This window comes from Pangasianodon hypophthalmus, chromosome 4 (assembly GCF_027358585.1).
Source record: "Pangasianodon hypophthalmus isolate fPanHyp1 chromosome 4, fPanHyp1.pri, whole genome shotgun sequence".
Classification (NCBI taxonomy): Eukaryota; Metazoa; Chordata; class Actinopteri; order Siluriformes; family Pangasiidae; genus Pangasianodon; species Pangasianodon hypophthalmus.
Window position 1 is genome coordinate 20086594 of NC_069713.1, and position 23582 is coordinate 20110175.

Genomic DNA, 23582 nt, shown 5'->3' on the forward strand with positions numbered 1-23582 from the left:
TAGCATTGTCTTTCACACACAAACTCGCCATAAACTCGCCTCATTTGAGGTTTCACCCAAAGTTGTCCTAGCGTTCAGCTGTTTGATCTGGAAAAAGAAAAATATACAGGCATGCCAGTGCCTCATCTCGGAAAGAGGACAGCAAAAGCAGCGAGACGTTAGTGTTTTTCCTCTTGATTTCTTCTCCTTGTGTAATCTGAGAGTGCTGTACAGTCTGAGTGCACACATCCGGAGCGCTGAGGGTGAGAACAGCGCGCGCTTCGGACTGACTAACTGACTGACTGACACACTTTACACTTTACACTTTACTAGCTGCATGGATATAAACCTGGACAAAATGAGAGGGTTATGGACGTTTCTTTTGCTCAACATCTTGGGAAGAGCTATCTGGGGTTTCCCGCAGCGGTGTAAACCTGGCAGCTATCTTCAAGGTTGGTCAACTGTATAACTGATGTTAACAAATGTAAAGCTATTGCATCATTTAATCCGAGACATGAGTTAGACACTATATAGAATTTCAAAGACCTGCAGGAGCTCAGAGTTTGGGGTCAAACAGAATTTCTAGTAATAAAACTTGGCAGTCTATTGGATGTGCATATAGACAGGCTGTGTGAATCTGTTTTAAAGTGAATGCCTGACCCCTATCTCCCTGTATATGTGCACTGCACTGGCTATAAGGTGATGACTTTTACTTCTTATAAAGTGCACCACATCTTACACATGGAGCCAGTTAGAAATCAGGCACTAATTTCATTTTCCGTATTTTACGCCATCTAGCGTTTTATACACTATAATATTACCCGATTTTTAAAATAAATATTTTCTCCCACACAGGACAGTGCAGAAGTCTTCCTGAGGAAAAACGTGAGTTGACAGAGTTGTGTGTTTGTGTATGTGCAGGGTGGGGCTTCCTTATGCAATATTCCCATACATCTCACATGCTAATTACATGTGATCACGTGAAAAACACGTGAAAGTGCATTTCAAAGCCTGCAATTGCACGTGTGAGCACATGTGACGTGTGAGTAATGTGATCACGTGGAAAATGGGAAATAAATGAATTATGTGTGAAAACTATATTAATAAAAACACGTGCACGTGTGAAGCGTCCATCTGTGAAAATTTGCACATTTCTGAATCATGTGATTATTCACATATGAAGCTTTTTTGGAACAGGTCTACAGTGTAGTAGTCACAGATGTAGTAAAAGTAAGTAAGAGTAAAAGAAAGTAAGCGAAGGAGCTTGATCCTGCTAGCTGAAGAAATTGGCATTAATAATGACAGATTCAGCTGGTATAAAGCCTCATTATGTATTTGCATATGTCACAATATATGATTTTGCTTGATTAAAAAAAAATAATTAATGATAATAAATATATTTATATATAATTTTATAGCTCTCTCTCTCTCTCTCTCTCTCTCTCTCTCTCTATATATATATATATATATATATATATATATATATATGTATATATATATATATATATATATATATATAAATCAATAATAATTAAATTAGTGGCCTATACCACTGATATTTTTAGAAAGCATTTGGATTAGTTTCTTCTATAGGCTATATATAATATAATACATGTATAATATAACACACCACCAGCATTAATGAAGTCTATGTGTTTACCATACAGATGTTAACCTTAACATCTGCAATAAGGCCTGTTTTGTTTGAATTATTCAGAACATACAAAATGTCGCACTGAAAAGAAGTGAAAAACATCTATTATTTTAGTGCTTCAGTTTTTTTTTTCTGCAAGACAAAATGGAAACCTGGTTGTCCAAGAGATCTTGATATTGATATATACAACTAAGCATCTGGGCCATAATAAGAACAGTTTCGAAAGTGTCTGAAACAGTTGAAAATTTGCCAAGAAGAGGATACACAAGTGAGGCTGCCAGTCATGGACTGTATTTCTCACTCGGAATCAGTTCTCAGTCAGAGAAATGTGGACCAGTGAAGTCATGTTGGAACACACATACAGCTTTTTATTGTACAAGGTAGCAAACATAGTGCAGATATCTCAGGAACAGCCATTGCTACTGCTTTAAGTGTCATATAATGTAACCAGAAAATACACCACAACAGGTATTATAGTATATTTGCACACAAATTACAACCTATACTGAAACATGTAATGAAGCACTTGAATTTTAGTTACTACTAGTGTTTTTATGTTTTGTGTTTTTCTTTTACCTATCTAGCCAAATGTACAGAGATCATCTTGACCTACTGTAAAGATCTGCCCTACTCCACCACCATGTACCCTAACCTCCTGGAACAAAAAAGTCGCACTGAGGCTGAGCAGAGTGTGGAGTATCTGCTTCTGAATGTAGTTCATTCAGTGTTAAATGGGGAGTGCAATCCAGATATACGCATGCTGGGCTGCTCCATCATAGCGCCACGCTGTGAAAACAACAAGATCCTAAAGCCCTGTCGCAGCGCCTGCGAGTCTGTGCACAAAGCCTGTGACCACATGTTTGAGCGCATTGGAATGGCTTGGCCCTACTATCTAGACTGCGACCGCTTTTTTGTTAGTGAAGAAGAGGGCTGCTATGACCCACTGGAAGGCCTGAGAGGTAATGTTTAATCTGGTCAATTGTTTCATACTTTGTATGAACTTTCTTTATTCTTCGTTCTCATTTGAGTGCACAAAATTCTAGGTATGTTCGTTGTTTGGAAATACAGTACCTGTCATGTGATATCACGTATGACCCATTGTAAATACATTCTTAGAAAAAAAGGGGTTTGCTCAGTGCATGGTTAATGGGTTTTACTTAGAATGTTTTCTGAAAATAAAACCCTCAGTTCTACTGTCCTAGGGTTCTACATAGAACATTTAATGGTTCCCCAAGAGGGACAAACTGAAGAATGCTAGATCAAAACTTTTACTAAGAATAAAGTAGTAATCCTAATAAACATATTGTGAGTCCACATTTATAATCAGAAGCTTGTACTTCCATCTAGCACCATACAGTGTTCATTGATTTGCCCCTGAGTAGGACAGGTTCTATGTAGAACCCTTCAACAATGAAGTTTCTGAAAGGTAGGACTCTAGCTATTAAAAGAAAACGTCTCCAGGTTACGTATGTAACCATGGTTCCCCGAGGGAACGAGACGCTGCGTCACGAAACGCTATGGGAACGCCCCCGCGTGACCGCGCTCTGAATCACGTGTCTAATCCGTCCAATGGATGGGCGAGACGTCACGGGCGGGGTGACGTAGCGACCCGGAAGCATAAAAGCCCGAGCGGCGAGCCCCGCGTTAGCTTACTGGAAAATGAAGCAAGCGCCGCAGGGACGCCGGAAGTGTGGCACCGAGACGCAGCATCTCGTTCCCTCGGGGAACCATGGTTACATACGTAACCTGGAGACGTTCCCCTTCAGGAACTCGAGCTGCATCACGAAACGCTATGGGAACGAGTATACCCACGCCGCCAGACTTACAAGTCCCTGCCTCCAGGAGGAGGCAAGCCTAAGGCACAAGGACAGAGGAGCCGGGAGTGGCTCGGGTATCTAGGTCATAAAACCTGGCAAAGGTCAGGGGCGTGGACCATCCCGCCGCGTTGCAGATGTCCTGTAAGGACACACCTGCCAGAAAGGCCTTAGAGGCCGCCACCGCTCGGGTAGAGTGAGCCTTGACCCCCAGGGGACTGGGGAGACCAGAGGACTCGAAAGCCAGAGAAATGGATTCTACAATCCACCGGCTGAGGGTCTGCTTAGAAGCAGGAAAACCCCTCTTAGGGGGACCAAAGCAAACAAGCAACTGGTCCGCCTTTCTCCACAGGGCAGTTCTGTGGACGTACGCGTCCAGTGCTCGCACTGGACACGTACAATTGAGCTTCCGATGGTCGGGCTCCCTGAAGGGAGGAGGACAGAAAGCCTGCAGCACGACCGGCCGTGGTGCCGAGGAGGGGACTTTCGGTATGTACCCCGCTCGGGGGTACAAGAATGCTTTGGCCAAACCAGGCGCAAAGTCTAAATAGGAAGGGGCCACCGAGAGGGCCTGAAGATCCCCCACTCTCCTAAGAGAGGAAATTGCCAAGAGAAAGGCAGTTTTCAACGTCAGAAGACGGTCCGAAATCTCCTCTATGGGCTCGAAGGGGGGGTTTGCAGAGAGCCTCTAAAACCACGGCTAGGTCCCACGAGGGGACCCGAGATCGAGCTGGAGGTCTGATCCTCAGCGCACCGCGGAGGAAACGTGTCACCCAGGGGTGCCTGCCCACTGACTGGCCATCGAGAGGGGCGTGGCAGGCCGCAATAGCCGCCACGTACACCTTCAGGGTGGAGTGGGTCAGTCCCGCGGAGAGGCGGGCCTGCAAGAACTCCAGCACTGTACCAACTGGGCAGTGAACAGGGTCAAGCCGGCAGTCTCCGCACCAGGAAGTGAAAAGTTTCCACTTCAGGGCGTACAGTTTCCTCGTAGAGGGAGCTCTGGACCGGAGGATGGTCTCCACAACCTCGGTTGAGAGACCGGAAGCGCGGAGTTGTGCCCCCTCAGAGGCCACACCCACAGCTTCCACAGCTCCGGGCGGGGGTGAAGATGGCCCCCCGCCTGTGAGAGGAGATCCCTCCTGATCGGAATCTCCCATGGGGAGCCGTCTAGGAGGGAAATCAGGTCCGAGAACCATACTCGGCCCGGCCAGAACGGGGCTACTAACAGCAGACGAATTCCGTCCTGGCGCACTCTCTCCAGAACTCCCGGGAGCAGAGCGACCGGAGGAAAGGCATACAGACGCAGCCTCGGCCACGGCTGTACCATGGCATCCAGTCCAAGAGGAGCTGGATGAATCAGAGAGAACCAAAGGGGACAGTGCGACGTCTCCTGCGTCGCAAACAGATCCACCTGGGCTCTGCCGAACATACGCCATATGAGCTCCACCACCTCCCAGACCCGCTACGTTGCCGGGCGAGAACTGGGAGAGGTGCTCGCCGGAGACCGCTGCGCCCTGAAGCACCATAGGTGGCAGGGTTGGCAGATCGACCGCCTGAGGGCACTGGGGGGACCCGGGCACCGTAAGATGAGGTGTACGCCGCGTCGCCCCAGAGGGGCCCGCCCTCGGAAGCCCTGGGCCAAAACCATCAGGGCTTCTTAGCCGCGGCCCTTCTGGACATGAGGACGGTCCTCAGATCCGCCTTAGTGCCCGAAGGGCCGGGCCCAGAGCATCGACGCGACTCCTGCTCCCGCCTCGGGGGAGCACGGGAGGCGACGCTCTGCTTTTGGGCCTCCCTGTAGGAGGGGGCCGTACACGGAGGGGGCTGCCCCCGCCCAGCAGCCCCACGAGCTAGAGAGCGTCCAGCTCTTTAAGCAGGTCGGCCTGGTACGCCTGTAACACCGCCATGGGGTGCAGACACGCACCGGCCTGACCTGCTGCCGTGTACGCCTTGCCTACCAGCGCTGAGGTGGTCCGCAGCGGTTTGGTAGGCAACGCCGGAGCCGTCAGGGACGATGCAGCAGCAGGGGACAGATAGCTGGCTAGCGTCTGTTCAACCCTGGGCATCGCCCTGTAACCGGAGTAGTCCAGCCCCGCCACATTAGCGTAATGGGAAGAAGTGGGGCTGAACAACCGGGCTGAAAACGGCCTATTCCAGGACCTCGACACCTCAGTGTGGAGGTCCGGAAAAAAGGGCAGGCTCCGGGGCGGAGGTGGCGGCCTACTGCGTAAAAAACGCTGTCCAGTCTAGAGCCCTGAGGCTCAGGCCGTGACTCAGCGGGCCAGTCAATGCTAAGCTTAGCGACTGCCCGCGTAACCACCTCGAGCAGCTCCCCGTATTGAGGAGACTGCGGCTCAGGGTCGACGCTCTCCACATCGACCTCCTCGGAGGACGATAGGTGGAGCGCCGAGTCTGCTCCCCGGGGGGAAGAAACCGCAGAGCGTGCTTCCGAGCCCAGGGAGGGGACAGTGGACCTGGAGGGTGAGGAAGGAGAAAGGGACGGGCCCGTCTCCATTCCCTCCGCCAGGTCCATCTGCGAGCCCCACGAGCGCAACCGCCGCTCTGCCTCGGCAGAAGCGGGGCCGGCACCGCGAGGCACGCTAGTGAGGGCTCCCTCCTCAAAGAGAGCCCAGCGGGAGCGGAGAGTGCGCAGCGGTAAACGCTCGCAATGTGCGCAGCCGGCTCCCTCGAGAGCCGACTGAACATGCTCCGCTCCCAAACAGGCAACGCACAGACTGTGTGTATCCCCGCCCGTAATATATCGCGGACAGGGAGGAACACCCAGCCTGAAGCGCTGCCCGCTCTCGCCCTTTGTCTTATCCTTGGCTTTAGGCATGCCGCCGATAAAACACAAACCAGACGGAAAATAGACAAACAATCAACATAGAGCGCTTGCTGAAAACAGGAAGCTAACGCGGGGCTCGCCGCTCGGGCTTTTATGCTTTCGGGTCGCTACGTCACCCCGCCCGTGACGTCTCGCCCATCCATTGGACGGATTAGACACGTGATTCAGAGCGCGGTCACGCGGGGGCGTTCCCATAGCGTTTCGTGACGCAGCTCGAGTTCCTGAAGGGGAACTTTTTTCATACAAGTGTAAATAGAAATGTTTTTAAATAGCATGCACTGACAGTTATGGATAGGTCTACAGTATATAGGCTACATTGGATATAAAAAGTCTATACACCCCTGTTAAAATGACAGATTTGTGGGATATAAAGTAAAAAAAACAAATAGGAACATTTTAGAGAAAAAAGACTTGGTTGAATAAATGTGCACACCCCTTAACTAATTTTATTCCACTGTTCTGTGAAAAAATGCTCCAGAACTATCAAATTGAGATGGGATCTCCTGTGCACTGCCCTCTTCAAGTCATTCCACAGGTTTTCAATAGGATTTAGATCTGTGCGCTGACTGGGCAACTTTCCAAATGTTAATCTGCTTCTGAAGCCATACCTTAGTTGACCTAGTATTTGTGCTTTGAGTTTTTTTATGCTAGAAGGTAAAAATTTCCAGCTGTCTAACAGAGGCCTGCAGGTTTAGTACCAAAATAGATTGGTATTTGGAACTATCCATGATTACCTCTATCTTGAGGCCTAGCTGAAGAGAAGCAGCCCCATAGCATGATGCTGCCACCACCATGCTTCACTATGGGTATGGTGTTCTTTAGGTGTTTTTGCACCAAATCCACCTTGGTCTCATCAGACCATAACACATTTTGCCACATGGTTTTGGCAAACTCTGGGTGAGAAAGGGCTTCCATCTCGCCACTCTACACCAGACATGAAGAGATTGTTGTCACATGCAGGGAGTGACCAGTACTTGCCAGATATTCCTGCAGCTCCTTTAATGTTGCCATAGGTCTTTTGGCAGCCTTTTTTTTTTGTCTTGTCATTTCAGTAATTTTAGAGGGACATCTTATTCTTGGTAATGTCACTGTGGTGCCCCATTTTCCACTTTTTGATGGCCTTCATGGTGTTTCATGGAATTTCATTTGTACCCCTCTCCTGATAGATACCTTTTGACAATGAGATCTCATATATGCCTTGTAAGCTCTTTGCGGACCACGGCTTCAACAGTCAGATGAAACCAAGAAGATGTCAAGAAAATCCTACAGAAACAGCTGATCTTTATTTGGTGTTAATCAGAATCACTTCATTGATGACAGGTGTATGATAATTACTTTTGAAAATGAGTTTTGAACATGAATATGATTGATTAATTCTGAGTACAAGGGTGTGCACACTTATGCAACCAGGTTATGCAACTTTTTTCCATAAAGTATTTCTTTTTGTTTTTCACTCAAATTTTGTTCCCAATCAGAGAGGGTTTCAAATAGACCCACTTAACTATCCAAAGTACCCTTGAGGAACCCTTTTTTTCTAAGATTGGGTAGTCAGCTGATTTCCTGATTGAGCACCACCATGTCAACTGATTTGATTGAGCACTACCATGGCCAACAAAAAGTGAACTTGTATGAAAAATACAATAGTGTGAAGTTCCATCTGTGAGAGGTGCAGTTCATTGCAGTCAGAATACAGAAAGCAGTTTAGAGAATGGGCATTTGCTTAAAAGGTGACTTTCCTAGCTGATCTGAGTTCACATGAATTACATCTAGGTCCTGCACAAAATAAATAAATAAAAATCTTGATGGATGCTATTAATTCAGTTCAAATGGTGACAATCTGGAAAGTTGTACCATCAAAAGAGCAATATCTTCAATGTGTCAATCTTAGGTAGGTTTCTTATATGTATGCTTATAAAATTTTTAAAATTCTAATTTTTAAAAACTTTTTAAACTCTTTTATCTAAAGAGAAAGAGGAGCCTGAACTGGATAGCATTCCAATAGAGGAGTCCACATCAATAGTGCCGTTCATGTATCACTCCAACACACAGATGTTCAACATCCTCAATAAGACAGCAGAAGAATGCTCTCATATTTCAAGAACATACAGCATTGGACAGAGTGTTGAAAAGAAAGACCTGCTGGTAATTGAGTTTTCAAGCAACCCTGGAGAACATGAACTATGTAAGTGATTCAGAAGCAATAGCAGTAAGATGAATCAGTAAATGCAGTGGAGCAGAAATGAAATCTAACATCTTGTTCTGTAGAGCACAACCCTAGGCTACATTTAACTTTTTCAGGGGTACTTTATAAAGCCTCCAAAGGCAACACTATAAACACACAACACAGTAGCTTTTGTAGAAAACAGATACCAAACCAAATATTTGATGATAGTGGCCTATTTCTCTGCAAATCTAATTGTTCTTCTGTGTCCTCTCGTTTGGTAAGTGGAACCAGAGGTCAAGTACATTGGAAACATACATGGAAATGAGGTCATGGGCAGAGAGCTACTGATTTACTTGGCTCAGTACCTGTGCTCTGAGTATCTGGTGGGAAATACACGGATCCAGGCTCTCATCAACACCACACGCATCCACATTCTGCCCTCCATGAATCCTGATGGCTATGAATTAGCCCATTCTGAATTGTCCAGAGTTTCTGACGCAGATTATGATGAGGTGAGAGGTTATTAACTCTCATTTTCCATAGATTCCAAGTAATGCATTTACTATTGACTAATGTCACCATTTGAAGAAAAGTTCTACTTTCTATCCTAATGGAGGAAGGAAATGTTTATATTTTATTGCATTTCGATCTAACCTGTTCACAATCAAGCCATCTGAAGGTGTCTAGGATTTCAAGTGTTCAGCTACTTTCCTGCAGACTTTATATCCATGTGAACTATTGGACAAATGTCTTCAACTCCACTGATGTAACATTAGTCTTACTATCTGTAGCTTCAGAAGATAGTTTTACAGACATGTCTTTGTCCTGATGGGGGTGATACACAATGTTGTGTTGTTACACAAGAAATTCAACTTATTACTAAAAGACCATTTTGAGAGTTTATGATGCCTTTGAGGTAAACCACTGAGGTATGCAAGGATTTCACAGAATGTTTTACAAGAATTTGCAAGCAGTAGGCACATCTGGTTTTAATCATCACTACCCCAAAAACACTATTACTGAATACTTTAAAAGAAACATTAAAAGCATTGTCCAGATAACAAACCCCTTTATTGTCATATTAAATCTACAGGACGCCATATACACTGGGTATACAGCTGGTCGTCACAATGCCCAGAATATAGACCTCAATAGGAATTTCCCAGACTTGAATTCTTTTGTCTACAACCAGCGTAGACTCAAGTACTTTCGCAGTGACCATATTCCCATCCCAGACTCATACTGGCTTGGTAAGGTAGGAATTCTCAATCCTTGTGTACAGCAGCACCACAAAATGCATTTATAACTATATTTATTACAATAGATCAAAAAATAAAAAATGATTTATTTGTAATGATTTTATTTATGTAAATAGTTACACCGCAGTGTAATGTGTGTGTATGTGTGTGTGTGTGTGTGTGTGTGTGTGTGCATGCACCTATATGAAGGTTGCTCCAGAGACGTATGCTGTTATGAAATGGATACGGTCCATTCCATTCGTTCTGTCTGCTAGCTTTCATGGAGGAGACCTGGTGGTGTCTTACCCTTATGACCTTTCAAAGCATCCTCTCGAAAAGAGCATGTTCTCTCCCACTCCAGACGAGCAGGTGACTCCTGGCAGCTAATAGGCAAATTTCATCACTGCACTGTTGTAACACTGCCATGAATAAGTACTAGTTACAAACTGCAGCAAGCCAACTGATGCAACGCAAGCAATACAAAACTCAATACAAAATACAATTGCAGCAGTGTTACACAAGACATTTGAATTACAGGTCTTCAGACAGTTGGCCAGGACTTATGCAAATGCCCATGCCACAATGTCCAGCGAGGACACAGACAGGTGTGGTGGCCACTTTGCTGATAAAGGGGGGATTGTAAATGGGGCTCAGTGGTACAGCATACAAGGAGGTAAGTATGGTGAAAATACATTATAGGCTATTAATTTAATTAATGTTGCCATGATCAGGTTAATACAAAATTAATTCCCACCTTCCTTTTTATGGCAGGAATGGGAGACTTTAATTACCTCCACACAAACTGCTTTGAGATAACAGTAGAGCTGGGCTGTGACAAATTCCCAGCAGAGGACGATCTATATACAGGCTGGAGAGAAAATAAAGAGGCTCTCCTGACTTTCTTGGAGTCGGTAAGACAATCTTTGCATAAATTTTTTAAAAAGTGTAATTATATATAATAAAACTGCATAATGTGTAGTTTATTGGATACATTAAATGCCAATTTGTTAAAAAAACAATTGTTACCTGTAACAATACCTGTAATAATTATAGAATAAAAAGATTAGTTACTTAATTTCAAACTTCTTCTTGACATTTTTCTGACCCAGAAATTAGCCCTGTCCTCAGCTCAGAGCTGTCCATCTCTTCAACCTTTCTCAACCAAGCCACTAGTTTCAGTTTTGTACACTCTTTTCCCCCTCAAGCACCAGAATCCTGAATTTTGCAATCTCTCTGAATTCCTTCTGTACACGAGATTCAAGCAGGAAAACAAATGTGACATGATAAGCTTTTTGGAGCAAGTTATTTACTGGAGTGGAAAAAGTTCACAGAATCTCATCTTTAAAAGCTACTGAAGTGCAGGTAGTGGTGTATAAATTCGATAATCTCATGTGTTTTGTAATGAGCTACAGGAAAAGGTCTGTGGTTGTTCTTATCCCTGTTTATTAATGCAACATACCAGACTCTTGTGCAAATAAAGACAACAAAAGAATAATGACTCTTCAGATTGTTAGGGCATTTGTATAGCTGTATTACAAAACAAAGTTTTTCTAAGGTACTTTTGAAGTTGTATTATTATTATTATTATTATAGGTACTGCATATAAAATGACATAGTAAGTTCTTAATGCTTTTTCTGTATTTTTGATATTTAAGTGCAAATAATTTGACACTTCTGTTAAGTAGTATTCTCATGATGTGCGAGTAAGCTATCTTTTACTTAAGTATGGCTAAATATGTATGACTAAATAAGTATTACACTGTCTAAATGTCATATTTTACTGACCGTCAGTCCTGTATCTTTTAGATTTCAAGCAACACTTATAATTTTTGTCAAACACGTAGTATACAGTGCCCTTGGGTGGGAAAAGTCATGTTCAATCTTTTAATATAGTTATGGATCCTGGCACTGATTGAGTTTGGTGTTATCTTTAGACTCCAGCCACTGACTATTGACACTGAATGCTATAAATGCAAAATGCAAACAAAGCAAATGTATATTCCAGGTGCATATGGGAATTAAAGGAATTGTGAAAGATGAAGATGGCCATGGCATTAAAGGAGCCATTGTGTCAGTCAGAGGGAACAGGCATTACATCACCACAGGTACTAATGTAGGAAAGGCTTTACTATGCTTTTATGACTTACATGTGCATGCCATTTCCAATCAACTCATTTCCAATCCATATATAACGGTCTGTCTATTCTTGTACTTAGTATTGACTTTTGTCTAAATGTGCATCTCTCCCTGCATTATCAGCTGAAAATGGTGATTATTGGAGACTGCTGACACCAGGCACCCACATTGTCAGTGCCTCAGCACCGGGTTATAGCAGAGTCATGAAGAGGGTGCACCTCCCTTCTCACATGCAGACTGCTGGTCGAGTGGACTTTGTGCTCAAGAAAGTTCCACTGGAGCCAGATATTCATGAATTAAACAATCATTTGGATAACTATGAGCGGTTTGACCCTTATAACCAGCTGGCACGGTATTACACAAGGGAATCTAGGCAGAGGGAGGAGGAGAGGGAGCAGAAGCCGTGGTGGTGGTCCTATTTTACACAGCTGAGTAACCAAAACCCCTCCTGGCTCCTGAGGAATTAGCTCCATCTAGTGCTCTGAAAGTATCTTCACAGCTTGCACGTTGGTCAGTTTTAAGAGCATTATTAATGAGTGTATTGTAGACATATAAAGCAGAAACACAACCATATATATCTACTGCGATTTCACAGCACGGTCTACGAACTTCTCTACAAAAAAAAAAAATATAGCCTAAACAAGTCAATATATTTTCACCCCAAATATCCATTATCTATATCTGTATCAAGACAAAATCAACTTGAATATGTATACTTTCCAGTATTGCTGTTACACTACTTTAATATAATGATGTGTGGAAAAAGTACTGAGAAATTATACTTAAGTATAGGTAATGTGTCAAAATCTTACTCAGTTAATGGTGGAAGTATCCAGCCAAAAATGCACTCAGATGAAAGTAAAATCGTGGCTACACTGAAGTATTAAAAAGTAAAATAAAAATGTTTTAACTGATAAAATTAAGTGACTTTTATAACTCATCTAAAACTGTTAGAAGATAATTGTCCTTTTAAAGCATCTACGCAGGTTTACCTGGAAACATTATTCAATCTCTGTAAGTTTGCTGGTCATATGCTTGGCTAATGTTATGTAGTTTGCTAATGAATTAATCAGGAATAAAATACCTTAACTATACAGTAAATAACCAATATTTACTATTAGCTATTGGTTTGAATTTACAGAATTTCACTTGCTAGCCAATTACATTACATACTGGAATCTAGGCTCATCTAACCTGGTATTAGCAAAGGAAACAGGCTAACTTAGTTAAATATAGGTAGGTAATATTAGCAAATTATATTTTGTATGAGTCTTTGCTTACTCCAGCATACTAAAACATTTTACTAAGATAGGGCCAGGGCATTCATCCTCAAATTCCACACTGCAGTCCAGTGGCTTATCCTATTATCTTCAGATGCACCTGAATAGCTATAGCGCTACATTGTGTGAGAAAGTTACAGCAGATGTCAAATTAGCATGATATTTGATAGTGTTTGACATTGATGAACTTGATTGGATGTTAAACTGAAATGATTGGATGCTAAATTGAGCCCATTCTATTGGTAAGTAGTGTACAGGCATTGGTTGGATGAGAGAAGAAGAGACTTTTAACATTTGTAATGAGTTCTTCGAAGGTCTGCATAAAGATGTAAGGAGTACATTTGGAAATGAAATTAAATAAGTGTACAAGTATTCAATTTCAGTAATACTGGAGTAAAGTATAAATATGGCAAAATAAAGTAATACATAGAAAAATTACTCAAGTATTCATCCCTGAATATAACGACCAGTATACTTACAGCACTTGATTTGGGATGGTAAAGTATACAATTGTAAATTGTATCAGTGTCAAGACATGTTGGCTGGAGAGAGAATAAAGTTTGGGTTAAGAAACTACAGTGTGTATCTGTTATGTTAGTGCAAGAGATTTTTTTTGTCCACTAATCAGAAAGTCAGTCTTGTGTAGCTGAGTTAGTAATGAATAGAGTCCATTATTAATAGAGTAATTATTAATAGAGTAGTAACAGAGTAAGAGTAAGTCCATTAATTAATAGAGTAAGTAATAGTAATAGAGTAATAGAGAGTAATATAGAGTAAGTCCAATATTAACAGAGTGATGAATTTGTGTCCATTATTCCACATGTGCGGCACATAAAAAATAATTACATCTACAATCTACAATGAATGTTAATCCTGTTTCAAAAATGTTATAGTCTCTTACTCTCAGTGATCCAAAGAGACTCTTAAGAGACTGAGAAAAGCAGAGGGTGATGGAAAGAATCAATAATTCCTCATGAGGGTGCCAGATGTAGTCAGGAGGAAAGGAAAAGCAGATCAGAATGTGTGTGTGTGTGTGTGTGTGTGTATGTGTGTGTGAGTGTGTATGTGTGTGTGTTTGTGACACAGTTATTATGACTGTCATGTAGTGTAAGTTGGTAATGATTCCTCCAACTGTAAAAAATGAAGATATACATGGCAGTAGGAGGAACTTAGTTAGTTTAAGTGTTCAGGCATCAGACTTTTCTCTTCCTGTTGAGCTTAGCCAGTGCATATGGCATATGCTCACCGCATTCAGATTTACAGGATGATTTATTGCCCATCTCATTAGCTTTCTTCATGCTGTCCAATTAAATACATGAATATATCTATATGCAAAGCTGTTCCTGAATGTTTGGGGGCCCTATGTGACACCCTACTTTCCCCTCCACACCCCCAACTGTAATCATTCCTCTCAAATTGCAGAAAACACAGGGTTCCCCTGTGACCTATGGTGACAAGCATGGGCTCATTGTCCCTTATCAGCAAAAAACATTAATACAGTAAATTAATATATTATTTTTCATCATTGAAGCTAGCAAATACACAAAAAGTGGATAACTGGCATCCATACTAATAGAATGAGAGCATTAAGGACATTCTAATGATTTAATTAAAAATTTGTTTTATTAATAATTTACTTTCAGTCTATAATCTGGGTAACAAAGTTGTACTTTCAAAATTGGGTCATCAGTCAATCTCGAAATATCACTGAAAATAAAGAAATAAAGAATGAGAGAATTTGATTTCCTTCTTCCCGTCATCTTCAGGAGATTTGGATAATGCAACTTCCCACTGAACATGTGACTTGTGGAATATTTCAAATATTTCATAAGGGTTTCATTTCACTTCAAGTAACAGGGCTGGGTAAAAGTCGAGGGACACTGTTTTTTTTATAATCTGTAATGTATGGCTTGTGGAAAAGAATGTTTTAAGCATGAGATGTTACATGGATTCACACATTAATGCAAAAGTAATGACATTTCAAGGAAAATGTATTCATAGGGAGCTGGAACCGGCAAAATGATGTATATAGGTTTTACTGATGTTTTAATTTATTTATCTGAAATGTGCACATAGGTTGTCATTAAGGTCACTTTACCCATGTTAAAGTCTTTTACATTAACTTTACATACATATCAGTGTGACACACATGGTATCCCAACAGTGGAATTATTTGTTAATGTTGAAGTATAGCCTAGGTTAATAGCATTTAATAATGTTACAAGAAATAATTTCTATGCAAATAATTGCTATGCTATCGAAAGCTCATTTAGGTTGAGGGCATTTTGGTGCAAGTATCTGGGAGTGTATCTGGACAGTAGACAGGACAGAGTTGGGAACTCTCAGACTCAGTACAAAAAAGGTCAGTGTAGACTATAACTTGTGAGGAGAGGAGGCTATGATGTTTCAGTGTCTGCAGAGCTGTATGTTCTACCACTCAGTGATGGCCACTGTGGTCTTCTGGCATCTGATGCCAGTAGGATCGACAAACTGTTGAGAAAGGCTAGATCTATTTTGGGTGAACAGACTTGCTAGAGGAAGTGGCTGAGAGAAGGATGCTTCAGAAACTCCACAGCATCATGGATAACACTGCTCACACACTCCATAACACAGTACTCCGTCACAGCAGTATTTTCAGCAAGAGACTCAGGCCACTCCGAGTAATACAGAACACGACAGGAGATCTTTTCTCCCAGTGACTGTAGACTGTATATCTCCTCACCTTTCTGCACGGAAGTGTTTCTCCAAAACCTAAATGCTGCTTACTGTCGAGTATACTTTTCGCACATGTAAAGAATATTTATAGTTTTATTACTCACTATAGGTTTATAATCGTTGTTAGTTGTTTATTGTTTATTGAACAAACTAGAGCCATTAACTTTATCTGATCTTTTAGCTGATAGTTAACAGCAGTGGGCACTGCTATACTAGAATTATTGTAATACAATTCACTAATATTTCAGGAATCAGTTTCAGGTGTGCAGTTATTTTTTCTCTTTTTATAAATTCTATAGGTTTTATATAATTTTATATAAATTATACATTTTATAAATTAGCTGCCTAACCCTTCTGTTAAATAAGTGCATGTATGGCATGCCTGGATGATGAATTGTGTAATAATAAGTAATCCAATAGGGGGCCATGTTGTTCCACTAAGTCAATTTCTTTAACAGATTTCATAGACTATATGTATGAAGTTGTATTTTAGTAACTGGTTGTTGTGGTTGTTGTTGTTGTGGTGGTGGTGGTGGTGACTTGGCTTAAGACTTGATATTGTTACTTCAGTAGATTTCATCAAACCACAAGAAGGCAGCATTTTATGCTTGACCAAGTGCTGCTTCATGACCCCTAAGTATGTGACTTAACACTTAAAGTGTCGAGTCAGGCTAAATAATAGTCAGCCAGACAGAATTAACATTCAGCTTCTCACATCTCAGTAATTTCACTTAATGTAAAACGTAAAACAGATGGTTGAGTTTACTATATTTTATAATACTGTAGCTATATAAGCACCACTTTCTAATTGTTTTACAGTGCTATTTTTGAATTGATTTATTTTGTTATATAGCATGTTAGGATTTACTTTTTTTCATCACCCTGATTCGAAATCAGTATTTTTATGTCTGCAATGAAGTAATGTATATTCTAAATGCAATCATTCTTCTGTTTCCTTGTTGAAAATCATTTTAGATTCTAACAGTCCAAAATCTCTCGTAGCTGTTGAATTGGGTTGAGATCTGGTGACTGTGATGGTATTAACACATGATTTACATCATTTCCTATACTCATCAAACCATTCAGTGAGCTCTTGTGCCCTGCAGGTGGGGACACTGTCATCCTGGAAAAGAGCACTCCCATCAGGATAGAAATGTTTCATCAAAAGATAATGGTGATCTTTCAGGGGGAAAAAATGTATTTCAAATCATAATTTCAGTTTTCTAGATTTTTTTTTACATAGGTGAGCTCGATTATTTCAACCATTTGTAGTTTTAATGTGAACTGAACCCCTTGTCTGGCTTTTCAGGCTGTGTGATTGTGAATAAATTACCTTTTTTTTATGAGAGTCACCAGAATGATTCACTGTGCTCAGCCAAATAACATAATTACAAGAACAGTGTTTGATTCATCAGTAATAGCCCAGTATCACCTCTGATTCTGCTTGCTCAGCGGCAGCAATTACTGGACTGTAGGAGATAATTACTTCAACAGGAGATAATAAGCTTGTCTCTTTGTTAAAGACCTTAAGCAAAATTGAGCAAAACACATGAAGCAGGGGTAACATGGCAAGTCAAGCATGAAGCTCTAGAAATGCCTTGGCTATATGAGCAAACCAAGCTGTGTTAAAGCACATCCTCTTTATTGGTTTGCTTAATTCAAACAAAATATAAAATACAGTTTTTTTTCACACAGAGATCATCTCCTTCTACAAAACACATTTGCTAACACTAATAGCTTTAGTGAAGTTTATTGTAGCCATGTTTTATTTGATTTTCTGTCCACAACCATGACAGGTCATTGCGAAGAATAAGACTGAAGCTTAAGCTTGACTCTGAGACTAATGTATTTGTTCAAACTTGTCATGGGTCAAGTCTCTGTTTATGTACATTAGTCTTTTCCATCTGTTGTTGTTTTGGTCTAGTGCACTTCTTTCAGTGACGCTAAACTGTGTTGTGTGTCAGGTGGGCTCAGTCATTTGAATACATTTTTTTGAAGTACAACTGTCCTTATTTTATAAACTGCTCTGAAATGAACATCACAAGTACCCAGGCCTAAGAGATGGTATATACATTAGTTAGAAATAAGTTATTCTTGCACTGACTTATTTAGCCTGACAATGTCTTGAGATTGTGAAATTGAGTAGAATTATGCATGTGGAATTATGCAAGTGCTAACATCTAAATAAATGTTCTTGATTTTAATGGACGTTATGACCACACCTCCACAATAAAACATTTATTGTGAGAACTGCTTGTAACAGTGGGAGTAATGAAACCAGGACTCCCGAGAATATTTCTTTAATACAGGAAACTACATTAGATGTCATGAAGCAAAAGCAGACTGCACAGTAGAATGAAAAAAAGTTTCGCTAACCACTGCCTACAGCTTGATCTTATAATAAGACCCTTGGCAAGTGTGAGGCAGAGATTGTCTCTGGATGTTGCGTCAAGCCGAACTTCATAATCATATCTGTCAGCAAGAGAGCTACAGAAGAAAATGCCTTATGATGGCACTGCTCAGCCACTGCTCCCAGACAGAAAGAGAAAATAGACAATGTCATAAAGTCTTGTGAGAAGACAATGCGGGAAATACAAACTATGTCTCGAGGACAATACACATCCGACACCAAAACAGTGATGTTAAAAACCACAGAAGAAATTAATCTGATGCAGCCACAACTAGCTTTTAGGGTTGCCTGTAGGAAGACAGGAACTGAAATATGAGATTGTATGTGACATTCTCTTCCACAAGAGTACAATGTCTGTTTCTTGATCCAGCATTACTCTAGCAATGCATTAGGAGATGTTCCCATGTTGGCATCTAGTGAAGAATCATAATTCTATGAACAAGTTCAAGTGACAAATTGCTGCAGAATAGCAAGCATGGTGTAGCTACTCAAGAAACTAACCAAACCGGGGTGAACTTGCACGTGAGCTTATTGATTTGGCTCTGAAACTTGTGCTACAGCATGGTAGTAAAAAGGGAAAACAAACAAACAAAAAAACACATTTAAGCAGAACAGAAAATTTTCAGTGCTTTACTTCATTTTGGCTCATGACCACACACTCCTTCAGCTCAGTGCTCAAGGGAGAAAGAGAGAAAGGAACTCAAACAGCTCATTTATAACAGTACAGAAAAGTGTCAGGTGTGTCACGTTAATTAGCTCTTCTCTATATAGAACCCACCCACTGAAGACTCCTGCTAAACCACGCCCCATCTTCTAAACCACGCCCCCATGAGCAGAACCGAAGCAAATTAGTTCTTATACCTCTGTTTTAGTAAATTGTTTTCTGTGTGTGTGTGTGTGTGTGTGTGTGTGTGTGTGAGTGTGTGTGAGAGAGAGAGAAGTTGATACCAAGAACACTGAGCTCTGAAGTTATTTTTAGTAAGAGCCACCTCAGCTTGATACACAGACAACACTGGCATCAAGAGGCAAAGGGTGAATTTAACCTACTGCTTTTTAATAGCATCCCTTGTTCCCATCCAATTCACTGTCCCAGTTTCATCTTTATATATGAAAACCTTCCATGATCTTCTGTTGGCTATGAGGCATTAACAAGTATAAATAATTAAAGAAAAAAAACAACATAAAGTGTGTTTGTAAGATATTGGACCACCATGAGCCACCAGAAAAGCTTCACTGTGCCTTGTCACAATCTCTGGAAGTCTCTGGAACTGTGCTGGAGGGATGAACACCATTCTTCCAAGAGTGATTAACAAAATTTTTTTGATGATGATAGTGCAGAACAAGTCATTCCAAAATCCCAGTGTTCAACTGGTTTGAGATCTGGTGACTGTCAGAATAACTTTGTACTGATTTGCAGTAATGCTATCCTCTAAGGGAACAAGTTAAAATAAACTGTGCCAGCAAAATGATCCCCACAGCATGACAGAGCCACCAATTTTTCCCCTGTCTGTCACCTGTCTGTAGGTAGCCACTATTATTAAATATGAAATCTGGAATGCAGAAACTTGCCTTAAGTGCATTAGCATTTTCTGCACCACAGATGTTAATTAGGGCTAAGCCTCTTTACATGACCTTTAAGAATGCATTACTCATCAAAAGCAATATGGCATAGGCTCCTGAGTGGAGAAACTGAAAAGCTTTGCATAATTGCAAGGCAGCATGCTCAGCGCCCAATTTAGCGCCATACAGTTATTACTGCAAAATTCAAAACTGGGAACTACAACAACAGAGGCCCATTTGGGTAGGAATCACTCTGCTCCATGCCTGCTGTATGAATATTTTATTTATGAGTGTGGAAGACAACTGTGCCCCAAGAAATGAGAGTAAATCAGCTTTGGAACATCAGCTTATATCTGTCGAAAAAATATTGGTCACTTACTTGAAATTCCAAATATATGGGGTTGTAAATGAGGAATTTATTAAAATTAACATTTGTTGAATGGCTGATGTACATGTATATGCTTGGGCTTGGCCCTACATGCCCCTAAGGATAAGCCACCACTTGTGTGATCTGTAAATTCATTTTCAGATTTAAGGACATTTTGAGATTTAAGATTTGAGACATTTAAGATTTTAAGATATAAATCTTCTAAATTTGTATATTGTAAACAGTAGTTTAAATAAAATAAGCACATAAAAAAAACAATCCTTCATCTCCAAATAAAATGGTTATTGTACTTTTGCAATTTCACCATTGAAATGAAAAAATCCTAATATTATTTAAACTAAACTATAAAATGCATTTTTGCAATGAAGACAGAACTTCAAATTCTAAATGTGTAAAGACAGGCCATCTTAATTTCAAACCATATTAATTTTTAATGTGGTAAATGGGATTGGGATTGAGAACAACTGGACTATGAAAGCTTTTTTTAATTATTAAAATGTGGTTTATATAATAAAATATTATTTTACTGTGTTATATATGTGCTATCAGTTATTACACAGAAATGAAACTCATTGAAATGGATGAATAAAGGTCATGTAAAAGAAGAATGTAACTAGGGAAAAGTCTCTGTCGCAGTGTAATTGCATTTCCTGTGCTTATCACTCATTTAATGCAGAAGCCCGATTATTAAATATGCAAAATTAGCCTTTTAAAGTAGAACATCTTAGTGTGAAGTGCTCTGAGGCACTTAAGCTCACACATGCATATAAAATGCAATCGGTCAGTTCAGCAGCTACTGTGATGATGATGGGACAGCAGATACACTGAGTGCTAAAAATCAAGTCGTAGTTATACGTATGTCAATAATGCTGACATAGTGCATTTGGAAAAAACGCATATTGGGTATCAAGACTTAAATTATTTGGGAGATGTCCTAGAAAGAAGCTGTAACAGAGCACTATTTATCCTCAAAGTATTTAAGGCCATGATTATCTGTTTAATTTCTCTGAACACCATAAATGAGCATACGTGGATCTCAATGTGCTGCCTATGTTCTCAAACATCATAAGTTGTTCATATATTTATAAATATACAAGGGAAAATAAGGTTTTATTTAAGATTTATCTTTAACTTTATCTACAGAAAGTTACATTAATTATGTATTACTGACTTATTTCTCCTCAACCTCCAGGGAGAAAAAGGTGATTAACATTAATAAGCATTCAATTTTAAAAGTGCTGAGGACAAAAGAGAAAAGCATGATGTCTCAGGAGACAGTGAAATTGAAATGTGCAGAAGGCTTTGGAAAGATAAGTCAGACACAGGAGTCAGATCATAGATATACACCTGAAAACAATTTACAGCATAAACTTTATTTATCCGGTAAACTTCATTTATCCTGGCTACAAACCATGTCACCCTACAGATGGAAGAAAGAATCATTAGAGATGGCACTTTTTCTTTTCCGATACCGATACTGAAACCTTGAGTATCAGCCAATACTGATACCAATGTTGTTTTCTTTTTTTTTATTTTATATATTTTTTTACACAAAATCACCAACATTGTAAATATGATCATATAACAAAGTATAAAGTATAAAATATAATAAAAATCAATCCTAACAAAAGAAAAACCAGTCAAGTCTCTTTATATGTACATATTTCCAGTTCCAGAAATAAATTTCTTTTCCAAAACCAATTCCAATCTTTGTTTTTTTTTTTGTTTTTTTTTTACAGGATCCGATAGTCAACATATTCTATCCAATCCAATTTTGCTGGTATCAGAATGATACTGATACTGAGTATCAGATTAATGCCACCTCTATTAATTATTCTTTGGATTTATTGAACATGAATGTGCAGATGAAAGAATCTTCAAGTCCTGTTCTGACCTGCATCAATCATAATATATATTATAGGTGTAATCCTTGGATAAATTAGTGCTTTAAGGATCAAACATATCTCCTATTAAACTATTTCGCAGAGGTTTATTTCATGTGAGAGGATTTATTACCCAACATTTAGGTCTGATTGATAACTACGATAATGCATCACATGCCAAAATAAGCTCAATCCTTAACCCTGCTCTTTCACTTTGTTGTTCCACAAAATAAAATGGTGGTATTAGGAGTCAGCAGTGTAAACCAAATTGGATTTAATGCACTATTTAACAAGTGCAATGAAAACAAAATTAACTCACTATTTAACAACTGCAGTGAAAACAAAATTGTGTTTAACGCACTATTTAACAACTGTCATCAGAAGAATGTTACAACAATCAACATAATTGTGGAATTACTAAGAAATAAGCAAGGGATACTTTTATCAAACCTTAGGCCTTTAATCTGTGCTCTTGAAGTGGAGATATGCTTTTTGAATGTTATTTCACATTTAATTGTGAATGACATGAAATGAACCCTTGTATTCATGGCCAGGTCAGTTCTCTGTTATCAGTTAGTACTAAATGAAACAAGTTCCTGTTATTATTTATATTACAACTGCTGGAAACCATTGTTAATAACATAGCTTGACATGTTTCCAAGAAACTGTGAAGACATTCCAGTGTTGGAAAACTGAAAAAAAAACAGCCTGAACAGCCTGTTAGAAAGCACTGACACTGGAGTCTCCTTCCAAAAATGCTAAATAAATGTTTCCTCACTGAAAACTTCACCATATCAACAATTATAACTACTATTGTTTGATGTTTTCCAATACATTTAAGGATAGCATGGGTGTTGAGCTGAGATAAATGTGCTTGTGATTAGTATGAGGTGAGGAAACTTTCTGTATGCAAAGCAGGACATCACATTTAATTGATTTGAAAGCTTTTGTTTTTTCTTTAAAGAAAAAAAAAAAAAAAGCTAATGCTAATGCTTTTTTTGCTGTGATCTCTGGCCACAGGCCCATAGGGCACCATGGCTATAATCAAATGCAGATTATTATGAGAAAGAGAAGACAAAAACACCATGAGAGACGCCTTTAGCCTGGTAACAGAAACCATCTCAGAGCCAAAATCATACTTTAGAGTTTACTCAATTCCCTGATGACCAACCACTGCAATACTAAAGATCACTGTATTGCTTATACATACAGTCAGGTCCATAAATATTGGGACATCGACACAATTCTAACATTTTTGGCTCTATACACCACCACAATGGATTTCAAATGAAACGAACAAGATGTGCTTTAACTGCAGACTGTCAGCTTTAATTTGAGGGTATTTACATCCAAATCAGGTGAACGGTGTAGGAATTACAACAGGTGCATATGTGCCTCCCACTTGTTAAGGGACCAAAAGTGATGGGACAATTGGCTTCTCAGCTGTTCCATGGCCAGGTGTGTGTTATTCCCTCATTATCCCAATTACAATGAGCAGATAAAAGGTCCAGAGTTC

At 40.1% G+C, this 23582-nt stretch overlaps 1 protein-coding gene across 2 annotated transcripts; it reads left to right on the top strand.

The window, feature by feature from the left end:
* The first annotated feature begins 170 nt into the window (after positions 1-170).
* Positions 171-13548, top strand: LOC113540663 (carboxypeptidase Z). Of its 2 annotated transcripts, XM_026937261.3 has the most exons (11): positions 174-431; positions 835-864; positions 2218-2592; positions 8259-8474; positions 8739-8968; positions 9550-9711; positions 9905-10063; positions 10232-10367; positions 10466-10605; positions 11700-11799; positions 11954-13548. In XM_026937261.3, the coding sequence occupies exons 1-11, from the start codon at positions 317-319 to the stop codon at positions 12295-12297; spliced, it is 2007 nt and encodes a 668-aa protein (XP_026793062.1). In that variant the 5' UTR covers positions 174-316; the 3' UTR covers positions 12298-13548. The 2 variants fall into 2 exon arrangements, with proteins under 2 accessions (XP_053089756.1, XP_026793062.1); XM_053233781.1 differs by lacking the exon at positions 8259-8474 and having other exon boundaries at positions 171-431.
* The last annotated feature ends 10034 nt before the right edge of the window (positions 13549-23582 follow it).

Bases quoted from the DNA above. Each gene is read 5' to 3' on its own strand.
- LOC113540663 (XM_026937261.3), top strand. From the start codon at position 317: ATGGATATAAACCTGGACAAAATGAGAGGGTTATGGACGTTTCTTTTG. The intron at 2,593-8,258 runs GTAATGTTTAAT...TTTTATCTAAAG, and splicing joins CCCACTGGAAGGCCTGAGAG to AGAAAGAGGAGCCTGAACTG. The intron at 9,712-9,904 runs GTAGGAATTCTC...ACCTATATGAAG, and splicing joins ACTCATACTGGCTTGGTAAG to GTTGCTCCAGAGACGTATGC.